Genomic DNA, 20,837 nt, shown 5'->3' on the forward strand with positions numbered 1-20,837 from the left:
GGCCCTGTCGCGATGACGGAGCTCCACAGTTTACAGATGATTTGTTGATGGGGCAAATCCAGGGCGGGGCTTATACAAGGAACAAGCTCGAGAATACAAGCGAAGGAAACCCACGGAAAGAAAATGCATTCCTTCTTATAGCATGACCAAACGTTGCCTCGTTCTATCTTTAGGCCGTTACGGCCGCAAACGGAGACGGAGCGCTTAATCCACAAAGACGTACTCAACAACGGCCAAAGTGTTGACAGTTCTGCTGCGACAAGACAACAAATATGTCGTAGATTTGTTGTACTGACTGGATGCAAGACGTTATTTGAGATCCGTTTAGATTGTAAGAGCGTGATGGAAAGACATCGTACAAGAACAGAATTTGTTGATTTTGTGGTATTCATCGTGATGATGGACTGCGTCGTGAAACAATTGGGTTCAAATTGAGTGTGCTTATTCTCGGCAACCAGCAGAGGCTCTCTTGATGTGATCCCCTGTCATAACTGCGGAGGCAAGGTCGCTTGTCGGCTGCTGCGTTTGTTTAATCAAGAAAAGTGGTTACAAAAAAGAGAAAGCAATAAAACACTGACGCCAATAGTTTATTTTATAGTTACTGAGACATTGTAGTCCTGATTGGATATAAAACCTGGCCATAAAGTCACAGGAGAGTAGATGGTCCAAAGCGCACATCAAAGTGATATGTCAATCCCGTCAGCAATCAAAAAGTATTAAAAAAGAAAAAAAAAAACAAATCACAGTGCGAGCTCACTCATCAATATCTATATCATAATCGTAATAATAATAATCTATAAGAAAAGTAAATGAATGACTGCGGAAATGTACTGCAGCTCTTTAATCAGATGCCGATCATCCGGCGTTTATTAAGAGAAAGGAGGTTGAAGACTGCCGAAACAATTCATTAGCCACAGCCAGACGCCACTGCGATTGTAGCGACTCGCTCTTAATCTCTTCCTCCAGTCATCCACTGCTCCTCTCTGTCTGTCTTTCTCTCTCCCTCTCTCTCTCTCTCTCTGCTGGCGACACTTGCGAGGGGCAGGATAAATGTTGTGACTCAGCCCGTATCGTCCTTTTGTCAAGTTAAAGACCAATTTACGCCGAATGCCATCCCCCTGACGCCCATCCCCCCCCCCCCCCACCTGTGCCCGCATGCCGCACTGGTCACGTTACACTCAAGCTGATTTACAAGGAGCAACTTTTCTTTCAGGCAATACCCAAATCATCTTTCCTGATATGTATAATTGATGATTTGCGGAACCAAAGAGCCCACGGTAACACGACTTAAATGGATGACTGTTTTGCTCCTCATGCATTAGTGAAGAGGCAGCTACCGGTAAGATTTGTCTCGTAAAGACAAACGCAGAGCAAGTGGAGTGAAGCGCTTTTTTTTTTTTTTAATGAAGACATTTTGTCCTGTTCCAATAAAATTGCGACCGCGGTAACATTGATGCTTATTGGAGGCCGGCCCACTGTTATTTTTTGGACGTTTAAACAACTGATGGGTAGCTGTCAAAAATAATTTTGCAAGACTGCAGTGATAAATTTTAGAAGTCATAATAGAGATTCCAAGGGCAGTTTTGTTTAGAAGTAACGTGTTATTGTTTTGGCGGACTCAGTCGGGTTTACACTAGTGCACTCTCATGTTAACCCACTTACTTCCAGACACTGTTCATAAACCAGCCACACAATCGACCACGTTCTCAACAATGAAGCGATTATTATTCCAAGCCTCCATCCCCTCAAACAGCGGTGCAATATATCATTTTTTTACACAAGCGCACAGTTTGAAGCTAGGAAATAAAAAAATGGTTTTACGAGATTACGCACCTGTCTTCCTGTTCCTGAATTTACTTTTAATTGGACACGGCAACAGTTGCTACAGAAGCTTCAGATGGAGAAAACAGGACACGCCAATGCATTGCTTCCCAAACCAAAATTATCTTGCAAGTGGATGGTAGTATTGAGGTTCTTAATATTTTTATTTTTTTTTAGTTGAGATGCTGTAGGCATGGATGGAGGTCATCGAGTCGAGTGAAGCAAGGGTGCTGAGCCAAATGATTAAAAAAAGTAGGCCAACTGTGTCAGAGATGTTGCTTATGGAGATGTTTTCCTTTTATGTGGACTTGCACATGAAGTTGTTAGATACTTTTGGCAATGTACTTGGGGGGGAAAAGTGTGTGTGTGTGTGTGTGTGTGTGTGTGTGTGTGTGTGTGTGTGTGAGAGAAATATTTGATTCTCTGCTTCAGTGTAGGCTTATAGAATACTTATATAAATATATATATATATATAATGTATACACACACACATTTTTTTCGGTCATTGTGTTCAATCAATCTTTGCTGAACCAACAATCCCATGCCCTGAGCGCCGTCTTACACCTTCACAAAGCTTTAGAGTGGCATGTTATTGTCTATAATGAGTATCAAAGATACCGTAGCAAATCGAGGCGGGTTTATGAGCATGAACTTTTTGCAAAAGGACACCGTGAAATTCAGTTTGAAGTCATCGACGCGAGCTCGGACTGTGTTTACTAAGAGGATTAACCTGCTTTCATGCAAATGTGTTTGCAAGTGAAGCTCTCTCAATTTCTTTGAAGCAATATTTTCTGAACGTTCCACTGGAATAGTCGGACTTTAGCACAGAGGGGGGATTTATAAAAAAGATGGGTTGCAACGACAACAGCACTTCATTTTCAAGGACGCCCATTTCACAAAACTTTGCGGTGACTAAAAGGAAAGGGAAACACTACAGTATCTGAAATATGATTGACGTGGTGACGGAGATGATAAACCAAGACCCATTCCAGTGACTTTAAGGCTTGTAAACTTCACCCATCTATCCATACGTCTATTAAATGTCTTGATAGCGATTGTAAAGACCAATCCGTTGTGTCATTGTCAGACATCGGAGGTCATAGCATGTTGTGTTAGCAGTGAAAATGAGGCGGCGATGATGCGCGGTATCAAGAGAACGAGGGAAGAAGGGTGAGCGTTCAATTTTAAGAACACGCCAACGCTTACATAACGGCTTTGAATCACATCTCGGCTCAGTGTGTGAAAAACAAATGCGGCCATTTTTAGACAAGGTGAGGTGGAAGTAAAGCAGAAACAGAGGAGACAAAGCAACCATTGGATGAATTTGATGATGGAGTTTTGCAATTACCAATGCAAAAATTGACAGAAAAGTCCGCTGCCTTTATTCTTTGTGTGAACAGACTCAACTCCCAGGCACCGTACTCGTCCCCCTTTGTATGTTTCTCAGTTTTACAGTTAGACTCAAAATTATTTTCCTTTTATATTTCAATGAGCAGGTGGCAAAGTATAAAATGGCCACTGCAGCCTGCAACGATACAACCAAGCAACACGGGAACTTGTTTATCATCTGCCATTCGTCATGTCACCAAAGAGTGATGAGCAAGCATTCCGGCTAAGTACCATTGACCCTGGCAAGTAGCCGAGGCGTAACCCCGGTCATTAGCAAGCTTCCCGTCTTTCAGTCAAACCTGCACATTTACATACGCTGTCACCTCTTATATCCCCAAGCGTTTAGAGGACGGCCTGTCAGCAGCCTCGAATTAGATTGGCCAGCCTGAGCCTCGGGTCTCTGCTGTCCATGCATATCTCCAACAATTTGCAAGCTCTCTGCCAGCAAAACGACGATATGATATTCTCATGTGACTTTTTTTTTTTTTTAAATTTTCTTTCTCTCATCTGGTCAGCAATCCTGCGTTTGCATGGCAGGTTTCATTCCGACCATATTCCTGGTCACTGTTCCGCATGAATCTTCTCTGCTATAACTCAGATAAGAATTTTTCGGCCAACATTTCGATATATATATATATATATATATATATATATATATATATATACACATATATACACACACACACACACACACACACACACACACACATATATTCATCACAGTATGGCTAAAGCTGAAAGCATTATTATGCCTTCCCATCGCTTTCTTTCTGTTAAACGTGTTGCCTCCGACAATAAAGAGCTGATTTCTGATGAATGATCAGGCCCACCAAGTTTTTATTGCTTTCCGTAGATTACATCAGCTTGAAGTAACTGTGCGATTCTCAGTGAAAGAAAAAAAAAAAAAAAGAGGGAAAATAAAAAGAATATCTCAATGGCAGGTTTGTGCTGCTGTCGGTATTTTTGCATGGGTTGGGTCAGCAAAAAATTGTCCTTGTCTCGAGTGAGTCTGACTTAAAAGCAATGTAATTCCAGCGATGGATGATCAGCTCATTTTATTAACGGTGGGCAGAGAGCGTCGCATAGGACGCCTTCACTGTACTGATCTGTTATCTTTGTGTTCTTGTTACAGGAGAAATTAGCACTTTGGATCAGATGATTGTTAGCCGGATAGGGAAGGAGCTGAAGATGTGGGCGATGTTGGATACATGTGAAAGACCGAGAGATCACAGCGGCACGTACAGCCGCTTCATTACATTCACTGCTGGTCCACTGGGTGTAAATTGGACCCCTCGGTGGTGATGGTCATGAATAAGAGAAAACGTTAGATGGTGAGAGCTCCGCGTCAGGGGTTCCGCTACTCACTTTGCAGCCTCTTTCCCAAGTTTCAGAGGGCCGTTACGAAGACCGAAAAAAGAATTCAACTGAAAACACTACGCCAATATGCATTCCGGGATGAGCTGCGTCAACATTTCCTTTCATCAAAACGCACCTTGTCCTTCTGTCAACGTTTCATTTCTGAATTTGAATGCAATTGACATCCATTGTAGAAAACAGACTTGGATTTTTTTTTTCCTCAAGCGATTTCTATGTACCAACAGGATAGGAAATTACAAAAAACACATATTTACAATAATAATAGGAACATAAAAAAATACATTTATATACTCCTTTTTGGACAGTCATCAAGTTGTTTGTCGATGAGAGCGCGAATCAGGATTGAAGTCTCTAACGACCAGGATGAGCACACCAAGCTTCAAATTTATGCTTGTTGCTCGTCCATGAATGTGTGTGTATCATCCACACGCCGAAGCCTTGAAACTATGTGCAATCAGGACGTGATTAACCAACTAATGCATGACCCCCTTTGCTCGAATGGCAAGGCGGGCTGATACTGATATATCAGCTTGCCACAGTGGAGGGCACGGGTCGATAACGGCTCCACAAAATGTCGTGTTGGCAAATGCCGCGGCCTGGAATGAAACTGGTGAATGGATGAAGGCGAGCTTAAGCCAACAGAGACCTTCGACGACCAATTTCAGCCATGCTGGAAAGACCATTGTTATGAAAGGTGTGGAAATGTGAAGGAGGTTTTGCGCTACAGACGACATCAGGATGACATGGATTAACCAGTCGCAAAGGATGGATCTTGGTAGAAAGGGTTATTTGCTCTGGTAATGCTACTAAAATGTAAACAGTGCTCTGCCGAACCCTCAAGTCCTGTATTGCCCACAAAGCAGATGCCACGCACCAGCCTGCATCAGCAGAAAAATACATCTGAACAGTTACGGCTGTGCTGTAGGGGTCACCGAACATTATTTCATATCGCCCAGACTTGGTCCCCTCCATCCAGATGCTACAGGAACTCGCTGGCGCTGATCGCAACAAAATAATAAACACCAACAGTCTCGCGTCTTTCTCTCTCTGTCGCTCATTAGCGCGAGCGCAAAAACACACAGATGTCGGCTGCTCTCGCAATAAACTGCGACGCGCCCTTTCTCATGAGGAAAATTATTAGCCAGCTGTTCGTACCCCAGCTGCAGCCAGTCTATCGCAAAGCGCCGGCAGCCATCGAACAATCTCTCTCTCTCTCTCTCTCTCTCTCACTCACCATCACACTGACGACTGAGACAGAGAGAAGGCTTGTGCCCTGCAGGTTACAAGCCATAGTGAGAGGCCAGCGGAGGTTTCCGACACCGCGAACAGTTTGATGTTAATCAATTAGCAGATCAGCGGCCCACGCTGAGCTGCCATTTTACTAAAATGAGCCAACGGATGCCAACAGGTACACCCAAAGTCAGTTGAAGTTGAGAGTAGCTTTAGCACTACCAAAGCTAACTGGAATGAGCTCGATCACAGGCTGTATCGTTCAGTTCAGTTTAATCCCAACGGTTGAACAAAATTTAAACTAAATTAGCCTTCGGTTTTGATCAAGATGCAGAAATCAAAGCGTCTACGCTCAAGTTTGCATACGTATTCAGGAAATTGAAATGGTACACTGTTTGGAATGAACTACACGACCATGTATGTGTGGGCGGGTTGGTTATTGCAGCATCAATGGTGGACCGTGCATAGTGTGACATCTGTGTTGACGATGCAACCCCAAAAATTCAGCAAACAAGACCACAACACGTTAATCAAGAACAACCTAAGACATTTTGCATTTTGTGTTTTTTCATCTTGGAATGACAACCTTGGTTTTACTTGTTGTTGTTACAAATCATTGTCTTACACGGGCCCAAAAGCAAGACTCTTAAACCACATTTCCATTTTTTTGAATGCGCTAGCTTTCTTCAGCAAACAATTTGGTTACTCAGCATGACATATTCATCGTCAGACGTCAGAGTTTGTTCATGTTCGCTGTCGACAGCTGTGTTTGATCATCGTGTGTTAATACAGCACGACTTAGTAGGACGGTTGGAAGAGTGCTGTGCGGCATATTCCGGCTGTCAGGAGTTTACGTGTATCGAGTGAAATGGAATCTGACCCGTTTTGTCCTCTTTTCCTCTCTTTTAGGCGACTACGTGGTGCTGACGGTCTTCTTTGATCTGAGCAGGAGAATGGGCTACTTCACCATCCAAACCTACATACCGTGCACGCTCATTGTCGTCCTCTCTTGGGTCTCATTCTGGATCAACAAGGATGCGGTGCCAGCCAGGACGTCATTAGGTGAGCTTGTGCTTTGCATGTCAAATGCTGGCAATCCAAATTCAGATGATCTGTAATCGCACATTGGTACTGGCCCGCACACCCTGTCACGCTTAAATTCATTGGCAAGTATGCCCCTGAAACATACGAAGAGCTCGGCGGCGGCGCCGCCACTTAACCTCCGATTGAAAAGCCGTCTACTTTTGTCGGCCGCTTTCCTTCCTCCTCTTGCATTCCTTCCTCCCCCTTCTCTTTCCCTCTGAGACAGGCACGAGGAATCTAGTCCATCTTGATAAGAAGAGCCAATCCTGGCACATGTTTTCACGCATGCTTTAATGAGGCATTCATTATGCAGTGCAGCAGCAAAAGATGCCGGGATGCAGCCTCAGCACAAGAAGAACAGGGGCTGCTGCGGCTTCGATCCACGCAAAGGAAAAGGACGCAGGACTTAAAACGAGAGCAAAAGTTTAAATATCAACAAACCCCGTCAGGCTTTGAACTTCCTTCACCTGCAGGGGACGTGACATGGATGTGTTTTTTTCGTCATGTAGCTTTCTCCTTGTCAGCTTTCTTTTCGGACCCGAAAGGCTGAAAATCTTGCCCCCCAAACATGCGATGTGATCATTATCAGGCAGAACGGAATGTACAAGAATCCGCCGGGGAAGAGCGCTTCCTCCTACCTTGCTGTCGTCATTACTTTGTCTGCCATCAATCTCTAAAAATAGATCGCGTACTCGAGCGTTGGCGGATTTCAGCACCATTTGCCGCGGATGTGCGAACAGAGTCCAATCCCTGCTAAAATTATACCAAGAAAGGAAAATCCAAATTTCCCCTTTGAAAGATTATACGGGCAGTACAAGCAGCCAGGTGGTTGGGGAGTGGATTAATTCAGATGACATCATTCTTAATCCTTCAATGCCACCCCGAAATAAACCAATTCACTCACAATGCTGAAATATTCGTCTTGAGACAGGCAGATGTCTTTTGCTCCACACCAAATACAGACTCCCAACAGTAGGCCAATGCAAACCTCCCAATTCAGTGAAAGGGAAGGTGGCAGCTTTGTTTATTTGTATTCCGGAGGTATTATGCCACTGACGGGAGTGCTAATCTGTAGTATCAGCGATCATATAAACCCTTTCCATGTGCCTTGTTCCACATCATCATTAGAGCCAGAGCAAGACTGGGCGAAGGATTACCAGATGGTGTTTATTGGAATGTAGTGTCGGTGTGTTGGTGGTCAATGGGAGATGAACCGTAAACCGTATGGAGCAAGGGGAGTACAAAACAGCTGTTTATGCGATCTCCCGTGGGGATCGAACTGTTAAGAGCACAGAATCAAACAGCCTCCGTTAATCCTCGTTTTGCATCAATTAAACGCGGCGATATTTCAACACGGCTTTGTTTGACTTCATGAGCAGCCTGCTCAATGAATGTGTCCTTTTGTTCTTGTTCTGCTCCTCCAAAATGTTTTCCAGGTCTTTGCTTAATTTGTCATATCAGTTTTTAAGGGATGCATATTGTTCTTAGTCGTGGTCAAAACACATATTCCCTTGAGGGGTAAAATTACTTTGAGGGTGATGCACTCATGCCGTGTGTTACGAATCTGGAATTTAGGATCTATAACTATGAAAAATCGGGTGTATGGCCATGTCTAAAACATAAATAATACCGTGCAGGTATGACAATTTCCAATGCATGGTGAATCTCCATAATGAAAACTAATTTACATGCTTGTCTCAGTGCTGCTTATTTCTTTAGCAACTCACTACAAATGGGCCCAACAGCTTCCTTCCAACACCATTTATGGGCTGATATAATGGCAAGTTTTCTGAAGCAAAAAATGAGGCATCCATTTTTAGATTTTGATTCTTGCAATAATTCTAGCCATGATGATAATTGTTGCCAACTTGCTCGACAACCATCGTCTATGATGTCATTACCAGGCATCACCACCGTGCTGACCATGACTACGTTGAGTACCATTGCCAGGAAGTCTCTTCCTAAAGTCTCCTACGTGACAGCCATGGACCTGTTTGTCTCCGTCTGCTTCATCTTCGTCTTTGCCGCACTAATAGAGTATGGCACGTTGCACTACTTTGTCAGCAATCGGAAGCCAAGCGCCAAAAAGGACAAGAAGAAGAAAAACCCGGTGAGTGCCCTTCTGAATCTAAGAGGTCGTGTTTTATCTTCTATTTTGGATTGGATGAATTGCAGTTAGCACACAACTGCCAGTGCCATTTAGAGTACCTTTCATTAACCTCAAATAAAGTTCAGCTGTTCGACGACAAAAATGTCAGGAAAAAAAATGGGGTTAATCAGAGCTACTTTAAATTTAGGCAGTTGTGTGCTGACTTCCATTTTACATGAATTTGAATGTGCCTGGTTAATACCGAAGTTAGCCACGGCGCCAGTTATAAGAGGCTGTGAACATTTGTACAACCATAGCAGAGTCAGAATCTGAATCATCTTGATTGGCCAAGTATGTAGAGCACACAAGGAGTTTGTCTCCGGTTATACAGGCTACACTAGTATCGTCATAACAAGCAACAACGATAAACAAAGACATGACATAAGTATCGAAAGACTTTCCATAATGTAAAGGTACCACTGTGAAGCCGTACCACCCAATGACAGCTGTGCGACAAGGCGCAGAGTCACCGAGCAGAGATCAAGTGATCAGTGGTGTGCAATACAATACTATGACGGTTGTGCAGTTGGTGCAGATCATCGTTGCGCCAATTTTTTAAGTGACCAGTCGCAATAATTGTAGGACAACAGAAAGTCCTTAAGCGCTTTAAAGTGTCTGGTTTTGGTGCGCATGGTTGGGTAACGTTTGCCTGAAGGGAGTAGCTGGAAAAGGTGGTGGGCAGGGTGTCGGGGGTCCAGTAGGATTTTCCATGCCCTTGCCTTGGTTCTTGTGGTGTGCAAGTCCTACAGGTTAAAGGTCATTTTAATGGTGAAAATGTGTACTACTAATTTGTATTGGTCTTTATATATATATAAAAGCTGTAATTTGAACAGGGTCATGTAGACTTTATATATCCACAGTAGGTTAAGGTTCAATCACTCTCATTGTCCCTCCCCCAAAGTATTACACTGACATTAATCCTCAGGAGGAAAAAAAAAAAAAGCTTAGTATCCCTAAGGGAGCATCTTCCCGATCACTGTCACCTCGACTTACTCAGTGAGCGAGTCCTTCAGCTCAAACCGTCGCCTAATCCGCCGCACATCTGTTACAGTTGTAATTTAGACCCATGTCACATGTCAGGGCGCTGGTTTTCAGCTTCGCCTTGAATCCATCAAGAGATCATGCGGCGTGGCTGAAGAGCCAGCCAACCTGTCCTGCCAAGTAGTTGTCGATTCTGAACAGAAAGGTTATACGAGTCAATCTTATCGGGTTTTTTTGTTGTTTTTTTTGTGTGTGTATGTTTGTTTGTTTTCCATTTGATTACTCAAGGTGACATTCATGACAAACTCGCTATTGATGATTTTAATACTGCAATCATATCAAAGCTAATGCTAAGTGTAAGAAAGGACAGTACTTTGAAACAGACTCTTAAGTCTATTCCACCATGCATTTTGTCATCTGTTGTCATACTTTGTATGTCCTTCTACAGTATCTCCTTTTTCCATTCCGACTGGCGCGGAGTTTGCTCTTTTCATGCATTACCTTGTGCTTTCTTTTTGAATTGCGGTTATTGATGTCTCGTTTTCTGTTTGTTGTTGATTCTCTTATTCAATTCCTCACATTCTTTGTTTCCTGTCTGGACAAAAGCTCCTCCGGCTCTTTTCCTCCAAGGTATATTGCCTGTGTCTAACTGCATGTTTCTGCTGCAATTTTTATTTATTTATTTTTTGTAGGGGGAGGGGGGAGGGGGTTGATCCTTCAAGCACCATCCTGTTTTTCTGATCTACAGCAAAAATATGCATCTCTCAGTTCCCTCTTTATCTTACCTGCATTTTTATTATGCACCTCCTCATTTGATGAACAGTTTTCAGAAAAATGACATTGAAAGTGTTCTCTGCTGTGCACAGTGCGGAGGCAGCCAGCCAGCCAGACTCAAGCAGTTTCTTTTTTTTTTTTTTGTTTTTACAATTTAAATGAGCATCCTACTGATCCTCTACCGAAAGGAACATTAAGTCCAGGCCCAGCTTGGACTGCTTCTGGCTCCCTCTGTCCTGTTTCACTCTTGTCTTAACCAAAACGCGTTGCGGCTGCAAAAGCTTCCCCCCACGCCCCCGCCACCTCCCGTCCTGCCAGTGAGACTTTACCTCTGTGTTCGTTGGGCTTCTCAACCTGACACTTCTACAGAGTCAGCAGAGCCTTAACAGACTGAAACAGACAACCCCCCCACAAAGTGTTGAGACTAATTAGAGGTGCGTTTAAATATCAGGTAAGACGTAAGGAAGGTGGAAGGGAGCGAGCAACAATCCAAATTTCCACATGCACTATATGGACAGCGGTCTCCTTCAGTTTGCAGTTCAGCTGTGACCAAGGTTGAATACGTACGGAACACTTCATGTTTCGGGGGTGGGCATCTCAAACAGTTCCCCGAACCCACCCGGGCACTGAACTTTGTGTTTTAAGGGTGAGCCCAGAAACGTGACAAAAGGAAACACACGATACTGTCAGTGAGTGTGTCCTATCACAACCAATGCAGATCGAGCACTATTGAGAGCTTTTCCTTTTGGCTCAGCTCTCTCATCACTTAGATGGTGCAAAGCACAGATCCCGTACACATCCATGTTGCCCTCACTTGTGCATGAACAAGGCCCCGTGATACTTGAACTCCTCAACCTGAGACAGGACTTCTTTCCCAACCCGAATGGCACAATTGACCCTTTGCCGACCTCAGAGTTGGAGGAGCAGATTCTTATTCCGATATCTTTGGGAAAACTCATTACTAGGCCTTTTTTTTTTTTTTTTCCTAAGATGACCTGACAAACGTTTTTTCTGGATCATGAAAAAATGACAACAGCTACTCCAAGTGTTGTAGAATGTCATAAAATGCTTGCTTGGGTATTATTTCTCCTAATTGGGGAAAAAGAAGCATTTTCCCATTTGCCAATACCTGTGTCCATATAGTGTACAAACGTGCTTTTCAAAGCAGAGGTCTTTCCCCCCCCAAATCGCTTTGGAACCGAATTTCAGCCAAGCCGAGTGGGTACTTAAACATCCCGTCAAAAGTGTCACACAGAATTTCCCCTTCTTGTTTTCTGAGAGGTTGTCTATTGTTCAGTCAGTTAAAGTTGCCAACGTCAGTGTGTTGCTCCTTTGTTTTGGTTTTTTTTTTTTTTTTTTTGGGTTGTTGTTTTGTTTGCTAACACCAACCCAGCACAGCCCGGCGTGAGCGGGACATCGCTAATGCTCCTTCTGCTTGAGCTTCCACTCATTGCTCCGCCTCCGGTTCTAAACCAATCCCCTTTGAGAACGAAGTCATAACCTGCTCGCCGTAATCCCCTCATTAACTCAACATACTGTCCGTTCATTTGGACTCGACCAAAAAAAAAAAAAAAAATTACTAAGTGCTCAAAGCAACCCATATGCTGTTTTCCATATGGGGTTATGTGTCGTTTTCAAAAGGGACAATGGGTTTGTGCACAAGTGCTGGGCTAAATGAGGCTGTAGGGAATCATCTGTCAAGTCAAGTTGAAGTATTCTCAGCTCATTTAAGGACGCATGCAAACAGCAGGATGGCATTTTCGAACAACCGGCAACGTTTCTTACGTTGCTGTGACCATGGCCTAAGGTAGACATCAATCAATAATCATTTTTAAGATACATTGGAATCTTAGGCAGGGACTATTTTCGGGAATGTTTTTAATATATCACCAGAGAACACAAAGAAAGAAGAAGAAAAAAAAATTCACAAGCTGAGAAGCCGTGACGTGAAATGCTGCTTGAGCTTTTTGCGATGCTCGACATGCCGAGTCTTTCTAGGAGACAGGTTTGACACCTCACTTTATCAGCAAGGTCGAGGATCTTTCCAATGCTGCCGAAGCATTTAATCTGCCAAACTGCTGGAATCCCAATTTATGCAACAGAAAGTGGCATGACTTTGAAGATAAAAAGTGGATGGAAATGGCATCTTCGAATACTCATTGTCTCCCTTGATAATGACAGACGCTGACATTTTTGTCCTACCGTATTTCCTCAGAATGGCGGGGGTTCGCGGATTATACTTAGCAATTGCTGATTAGAGGGGGCAAGGCATTTATTAAAAGGCAGACTTTTTTTTTCCTTACATAGGTCTACAGTAAATCATAATGCTTTGGAAAACCTGTCTCCACCTTGAAAGTAGTCTGTAAAAAAAAATCAAAACATTATCAGAGGGGTTTTCTTGGTTCACGAGGCATTTCCCGTTTTAAGGTTGCAATTTCACCTATAGTTAACATTTTACTATTATTTGAAAAAATGCCGAAAATAAATACAAAACAATCAAATGAATATGGATAAGTATTTATTCTTGTAGCGTGTAACGATGTCTTCTTGTATTCTGCAAGCAGTTGACATACCTCCATAGGTGCTGCTGTTCTGGTTAGCAGTCGAGTTATCATCAAGGGGGCTAATTACATATCGCTGACTCACGGCACCAAAAGAAAGTGGCAGCGCAAATGAGACCCCACAACCCCCATTTGTTTGGTTTTATGAGTAGGGCTGAATGATTTGGAAAAATAATCTATTTGCAATTTTTTTTTCCCCCTCAATATTGCGTTTGCAATTTAATTAGCGATAACTTTCAGCTTTCCATGTTTTTTTTTTTTTTTTACAAAGATAAACAAACCAGGAAATAATTTTTTGCATTAACGAAACACACTGGCCGATCACAGCTACAAATTTACAAAACTGATTTGCAAAATAAATCAGTAAATCATAAATTGGATGACAACAATAGTGCAAATGTGCGGCTTTCTCTCTTCATTTGATTTTTTTCCGAAAAAATGAAATGTTAAATGTCTGGCATATCCTACCACATCGCGAGGTGGATTTGGATCGGATGAATTGTTCAGTCCTACTCACGAAGGGTACCCGAGGCCCCGCCGCGGGTCCACGCGCTAACTGTCGGCTTCCTGTTTGAAAGCAGACGCCCACGGTGGACATCCGCCCGCGCTCGGCCACGGCCATCCAGATGAACAACGCCACGCACATGCAGGAGCGCGACGAGGAGTACGGCTACGAGTGTCTGGACGGGAAGGACTGCACCAGCTTCTTCTGCTGCTTCGAGGACTGTCGCTCGGGGGCGTGGCGGCACGGCCGCTTGCACATCCGCATCGCCAAGATTGACTCGTACGCGCGCATCTTCTTCCCCACGGCGTTCGGTCTCTTCAACCTGGTCTACTGGGTCTCCTATCTCTATCTTTAAGAGCGCACGTCCGGCCTTATCACCGCGCTCTTGACGCTGTGTGGGACATTTCTTCAAAGAGAGTCATCGGTTTTGGAGCGGCAGACGGCGCAAATCCTGTAGCATTACATTAAGCGGCATGACAAGATCGATCAACGCCGATTTGAAGTATTCCTGTGCGTGATAAGCTTCTGTTCACTGTGCCAACGCCTCCCATTTGGTTTGTTTTTGGTTTGTTTTGTTTTTCGTGGACCAATGGAAATGAAAGTGGTGAAATGGAAGGAATCACTGTGCTGCAAAGTGTCAAGCACTTTAAAAGTGTCACAATTAGGGATGGGCATTTGGTGACACTTCAGATGGGGCGCTGAACCAGCCCATGAACCAAATTCAATTGTTTCGATATCGCGCCTGTGTTAGTTGCAGCCGGGTAGCGCGCTCCATTTCACCGTAGCCGCTTCAAATCCACCTAATTCGTCACCACCAATTAATCAATTACGATGCCCATCCCTAATTGAAGCAGGTTTTAATTTGGCCAATGCGATTGCGCAACAAATCGTCTACCATTTTTATGTGTGCAGTCAAAGCGACGGCGGCGACGTTGTTTATGGACAACTGTACAAATACTGTAAATATTTTACTACTGGATAGTGTGTTTATATTTATTGCATGCACCTTTCAAGGCCAGGAAGAAAAAAATACACGTATTTTTGTCGGGTATTGCTGGGTATCATTCAGGGGTTGAAAAAAAAATCTTTACATTCAGGTGGAAAGGTTAGCTCCACGTTTGTTTTTTTGTTTGTTTTTTTTTCCTCACAGCTTTCAACACAAGCAACATTTTCTGTTAAAAGCCAAGATTTGCATAATGTGTTCTCTGTATGCAAGAAGACACACAAGCAAAGGTACTTTTGTCTCTGTGCGCTTGCCCTTCACTGCTTGTGAGAAAAAAAAAAAAAAAAACGCAACATCACAAAGACGACCTCGTAACTCATCAACATTCCAAAGCGGATGTCAGTGCAGATACCGGAGGATCGTTTGTGGAGCTCACTTCGAAGATGACACAAAACACAAAGCTGTGAAAGCCTTATTGCGGAGCCTCTCACTTCGTGCTTGTTGGAGCCGAAAAGTCCCAAATGTTTTGTTCCTCCGATCCGTTTGCTTTGAATGGTGTGGTGCTGAGAGAAGACGCAAATGAAAGCGTTGTAAATGTTGTGTATCATGTCGTGTAATATATAAACGCACTGAAGACATGGGGAAGGTGGGGGGGAGAGGCGTGTTTTTGATAGATCGGGGCAATAACACTCGTCAACAATTTTTTTATCGGAGATGCCTGTAAACTTAGATTTTTTTTTTTTGGGCGTTACGAATTTAACGCTTCCCTCAGTTTTTCTCTAGCACATCAGGTTTTCATCATAATAAAATGGATAATACAGTAATACATTTAGTAATGTTTGCAAATAGGAATTCCTTTCTAGCTATAAATTTGTTTTGGGTCAAAACTTAAAAATAAAATTACAATATCGCAAAAAAAAAAAAAAAAAGGATGTGCTAGAACATACGAAAAAGCATTTTTAATACAGCATCAAAAATAGGTACATAAAGGCATCTCTGATTAAAATTTTCTGTTGACCAGTGTCATGGCACAAAAACGCATCTGTAAATGCCGTTCTGATGTATATAAATTATGAAAAGAAGAAAACCCTTCTGATTTTCTAGAAAAAAAAACAAAGAAAAAGAAATGAAAAGGGTCTATATAAAATATATATTTTGTAATTTCAGCTTGCCACATTATATAAAATGACAGTATATTAGACTTATTTAATGCCATAGAATAATCCAACGGTGGGGGTATTTATTTATCTATTTATTGTATTTATTTCATGGAAATAAATTGTACTTATGTTCATATCGTCTTCAAAAAAAGTACATTTATGCATTCGTAAAGGGTGCATTTTTTGTTTTTTTTTAGTCGGTCTGTCAATGGAGCTTTCGCTAAACTTCTCTTCTTGTTTCTCTTGTTCTTTCTATGTTGTGGTCAATGTTTTCACCAAGGTCTGTCCTTGTTTGCTCAAATGTGACTCTGCTTTTATGGAGCTTCAGCATCACTGAAGGGGGGGGGGCATTGTTTCATTGATTTTTTTTTTCTTTTCTTTTATTCAGCATTTGTCAACCTTCTCCAACATGGGTGGGGAACCATTTTTCTTATCAGCGGCGAGTTCCGTATTTTATAAAGTCCTCAAAAGGCCACACAGATTTTCTGAAAAAAAAAAAAAAAAAAAAAAAGAAATCATCCAACAAATGCTTTTTATTTGCTTGTACTAGAAGCTTCTTTAGAAAACAAAAAAAACAAATATTAGGTTGTCGGCCATCATTCATGGTTTCCTGTACGTTTTGAATCTTGTGTTCCAAAACTGCCACGCTAGTTGTCTACTCTCAACCACTATGGTGTCCTCTTTACACGACTGCTCTTCATCCGTGTGTTGTGCTTTGAGTGCTACAGACTTAAATACTAATCTGACACACTGCAATGTCGAAAAAAAATAAACGACATATCATTTTTGGTTGTACAAGTGTTTGTGGGGTGGTTTCAAATCTCAAAGGCGACAGTGACACGTGACTTTGCACTGCAACTTGTCATTATTCTTACATTCCGGATCGGGAGAGATGACAACAACAACAAAAAAAAAGAAAATTAAATATTCCACATTTCACACAGTTGTATTTTATTCACCATGTGTCAAATGTAAAGAAGTGGGGATTGCCATGAAGTGTGTGCATGTTGAATGTTTAGTTTCACTTGCAGGAAGTTCATGGAATAGGACCAAATCAGTTTGTCTCTACACTGTATTTATTTTGTGGTTTATTTTAGGAGCACACAAAACATTTTCGACTGCTATCGATGTTGAAAAACAATAATGGTAAAAAAAAAAATAACCATAAGCATTATAAAAAGGTGTCACTGAGCAAAATGGATCGAATTCTCCTGCTTATGTAAGTTATTTGGTATCTATGTAATCCTTGGGTTGTGTGAACAAGAAAAAAAAAAAAAAAAAAAAAGGGGGGGGGGGCACAGCGTCTGCATAGTCTCCAAACATGTCCTTTTCATAAGAGAATTGCACATAGCTGTGAAATTTTACAATAAAATTGGTGCATTTATCTTCGTGTGACATTATTGTACTGGAGATATTTCAGCCACATGCTGTGTAGAAATTGTGTTTCAATGAATGAGATACACGTTGAAAAGGAGTACGGTTCAAAGCAGGACACAAAGATTTAGAGTCGAGCAACTTGAGTATAAAACCACGTCGTGCCGCAACGTTGTGGAGCACTTTGGTCAACTGCAACGTAATTAAAGACGAGACGAAGAGGCAGAGAAGGTCCCCAACAGGTCTCAAGTAACAGTTGCTGACACAGAGCAAAGATTACATTCCTGTCAGTAATTGAATATTTTTTGTTTGTACGTGTTGCTGCTCCATGTTTTGTTCCAGATGTTTTGAATGATATGCTAATCTATGCTAATATCCGTTCGCTTTGATAGAATGTTTTGTATCAGGCTACGTGTTAGCATTACGCTCGTCGGATTTTTTGGACAAAATTAAATGGTTTGGTTTAATTCTATGAAGGAACACATTAGGCTAGCGGTTTTCAAGACTGTCTTTCAGTTCTAAGGTTTGGGGTTTCACAAAGCACAAGGACAAAGCACTCTAGAAAATCGAAAGATTTTCTATGAAAGTTCGATTTTGCTTCTATTATCATCACACTTCCTCTTTGCCATCACGAGTATACCTTCTTTGGGGACGTAAAAAATGATATTGACAGATCTTTTAAGTGAGTGTTTCCAAAGACAGCTCTTTGTCATTCGGTCCTGTTTAATCAATTTTATCCAGCCAAGTCAAAGTCAAACCGGTGTCCCATTGTCCCTCTGTGTCCCTTGCAGAACAGGCACTTGTGGCTCGGCTAGCCCGGGTGGCAGCTTCAGAAGAGAGCCAATGAAGCGGCCGCACGACGCGATTTCATCAACTTCGCTTCTTCAGCGGGCGACCCAGTGCAGAGATTTGCAGGCGTATTATTAATAATGCATCCGGCGCATGAATCATCTCTCTGGGCTTTGTTCTCATACTTTCATCACCATGTGTGTCTTTACACAGTATGACTCGACTCAACTTTGGTGTAGTTTTCCTCTCAAATGCGTAAAAAAAAAAAAAAAAAAGGACTATAAAAGAAAATACAAATCCCATGTAATACAAGCCGTACCCTGGATGAACTCAGGTGAATTAGTTGAACTCTGTGCCATGACAATGCGAGTATCACGATATATTGACGACATATCAATTTAAATTATCGGTACAATTATACTGTTTATTGTACAAACAATTCTGAGGACATTTATTAAATCATTTTAAATAGGAATGTGTATCTAACAACACACAAATACAGTATGCCATGACATTTGAGTATGTTGTTCTTGCGCAAGGAAGAACGTTCGAGATCATACTGGCTTCGCACAAGCCCCACGAAGCTTCCAAAATGGAAATTTGTGGCTTCTTTTTTTATTGTTTCAAAAAGGAAATACAGAAGGGTCGGAAAGGTCGCTGAAGTTCGAAAAACGTATTGTCGCATGCCTTCGCTTGACTCGCATTATCATTCAGTGTTTTTCATGGTAATAGTCCTTGACTCATTTTTAAACTGATATGAGCGGTAAGAATGTTAAAATTTTCGTTGAGACCGCTTGACCAGAAAAAGCTTATTTTTGCGTTTTGCTATGTTTTGAGAAAAAATATGTCATCGAAACCAGAAATAATTAGTTGTTGATCAGCGTTTTCGATTGCTTTCATCTTTGCTACTGTTTTGTCCAGCAAGTACTTGATGTTCAAAGAGAGAAAAGTCCAAAACTACATTTAGAGATGCGTGAATGCCCGCAAGATGCACCTGGACCAACTTTGAATACATTGAGGAGGATAGATAGTTTTGTAATTTTCTCACTGGACAGCGAAAGTCAACTTTTTGGTCATACCAACCGTACCTTCGATGATGATCTTTAACAAACGTACTGATGGCCTAGGTCCCATCAACACATAAGACGCTTCATTAGAGTTGACATTTATTAACAGTTGAACTGCTCATTTTATGACGCACGTCTTAAAATGTCACCCGTAACATAATTTGACCTTCCTCGGACATGAAGGCTGCGACATGTGACGCCAGCGACTCAAGTCAACATTTTTTCCCCCGCAGGTATTTCATTGTGAACAGTTCCAAGGTAATCCGCCGCGGCTCAGTAACATTGAGCAGGTCTAGGTTGCACAAGTCCCCCTTCCCGTAGCCAAAGACACAACATAAACACGGATTAATTACAGCGGCTTAACCGCCAAGACGCGCCGATCCGCAATCACCGCGGGCGGGATGATGAATTGGATGCTTATTGCACTGGGACCGTTGTTGGGCTTGTACATAAACACTGCAAAGTACGTCCACATTAGCAAGCCATCCCCCGGGGGGGGGACTCACACAAACCTTAAGCACAACCCGCGTCACCGTAATCCCCGACATGTCCTCACCTTTTGAATCAATGGGTAGGTGCATTTCGCGGGCCTGGAGTGATCTGCTTGAAATGCAGCATGCACACCTGAGAATTCAGTCGGATGTTGCACAGCGCAATAAAGCGCAAACATTTTCAAAAATGTCATCGTGAGATGCTGCTGGCGTTATCATTTGAAAGCTGTGAGGCATGCTGTTTGGGTTTGACTTGACTTTCTTACTTGCAGCATTCAATCAATACAAAGGTGGTTACATAGTGCGCCATAAAAAAGAAAATCACCTCAGTGGAATTCTTTTTTGATGGCAATTTATTCCTAGGTCTATATGCTGCACCTTATGTGGCAGGAGCAGCCTTGCAAAACAAGTTTTTCTGTCCCAAATTGCGGCTGAGCACTAATAGGCCATCACAGTCCAGCAGGAGTACAATTTGTTTGATCCAAAGCGATTTTCCACCAAAACAAGATCTGTTGTTCACAAACTATGCAGCAGAAGGCCTGCTGCCGCTACTCCTGATGAAAACACCAAACTCCCGAGAGCAAACATTCTTGCAAAGCAAGGAAAATCCATCAGCAGCTTGATTAAGTAGATTCCTTCCGAGAGTTGCAAAGCTTTACCCGTCTAACTTCGGGTTGCTCAAATATTCCAGCGGAAGATTTGTGATGCACAACAAACTGAAGTCGGTCAATCCCGGGCGTTGCACAAAAATCTGCTCTCGAAGTTATCAATGTTCATAGTCACATGACTTCCCCTTCGTGGATTGTCGAGAACAGACCGAAACTTGCTCTGCATTTCATCGACAAAATATTCAGTATCCAATCACATTTCTACTTCTTTTTTTTTTTTTTTGCTGATCCATTTGACCTTGTTTCTAGCACCACATGGTCAAATGCTGCGCTTGTTACCTGACGTTTTTATCAAATCAATTATTTACCATCTGATGTCTTAAAAAAGAAAATGTACTTAGGGTTCCTTTGCTTTCAAAGGAGCCCGAGGTGTCAACAGCCACACGGAAAATCAAAACTCTGGGGAATATATGCACCCCCCCCTCCCCGCCCCCCCCCCCAAAAAAAATGAAAGTCAAACATACCATGGGAGGCT

The 20,837-nt window shown here is 42.4% G+C and overlaps 1 protein-coding gene across 4 annotated transcripts in view; it reads left to right on the forward strand.

Annotated features, from left to right (window-relative positions):
* gabrg2 (gamma-aminobutyric acid type A receptor subunit gamma2) overlaps nt 1-15,696 on the forward strand; it is a 39,095-nt gene extending 23,399 nt beyond the window's left edge. For 2 of the 4 annotated variants that reach the window (XM_019873439.1, XM_019873438.1), the window contains 4 exons: nt 6,727-6,879; nt 8,805-9,010; nt 10,637-10,660; nt 13,947-15,696. In XM_019873439.1, coding sequence (XP_019728998.1) covers nt 6,727-6,879; nt 8,805-9,010; nt 10,637-10,660; nt 13,947-14,225 — 662 coding nt within the window. In that variant the 3' untranslated portion in view covers nt 14,226-15,696. Of the gene's footprint in view, nt 1-6,726; nt 6,880-8,804; nt 9,011-10,636; nt 10,661-13,943 lie in introns of all 4 variants that reach the window. The other 2 variants (XM_019873440.1, XM_019873441.1) reach the window with 2 other exon arrangements.
* The last annotated feature ends 5,141 nt before the right edge of the window (nt 15,697-20,837 follow it).

This window comes from Hippocampus comes, unplaced genomic scaffold (assembly GCF_001891065.2).
Source record: "Hippocampus comes isolate QL1 unplaced genomic scaffold, H_comes_QL1_v1.1 scaffold59, whole genome shotgun sequence".
Lineage (NCBI taxonomy): Eukaryota > Metazoa > Chordata > Actinopteri > Syngnathiformes > Syngnathidae > Hippocampus > Hippocampus comes.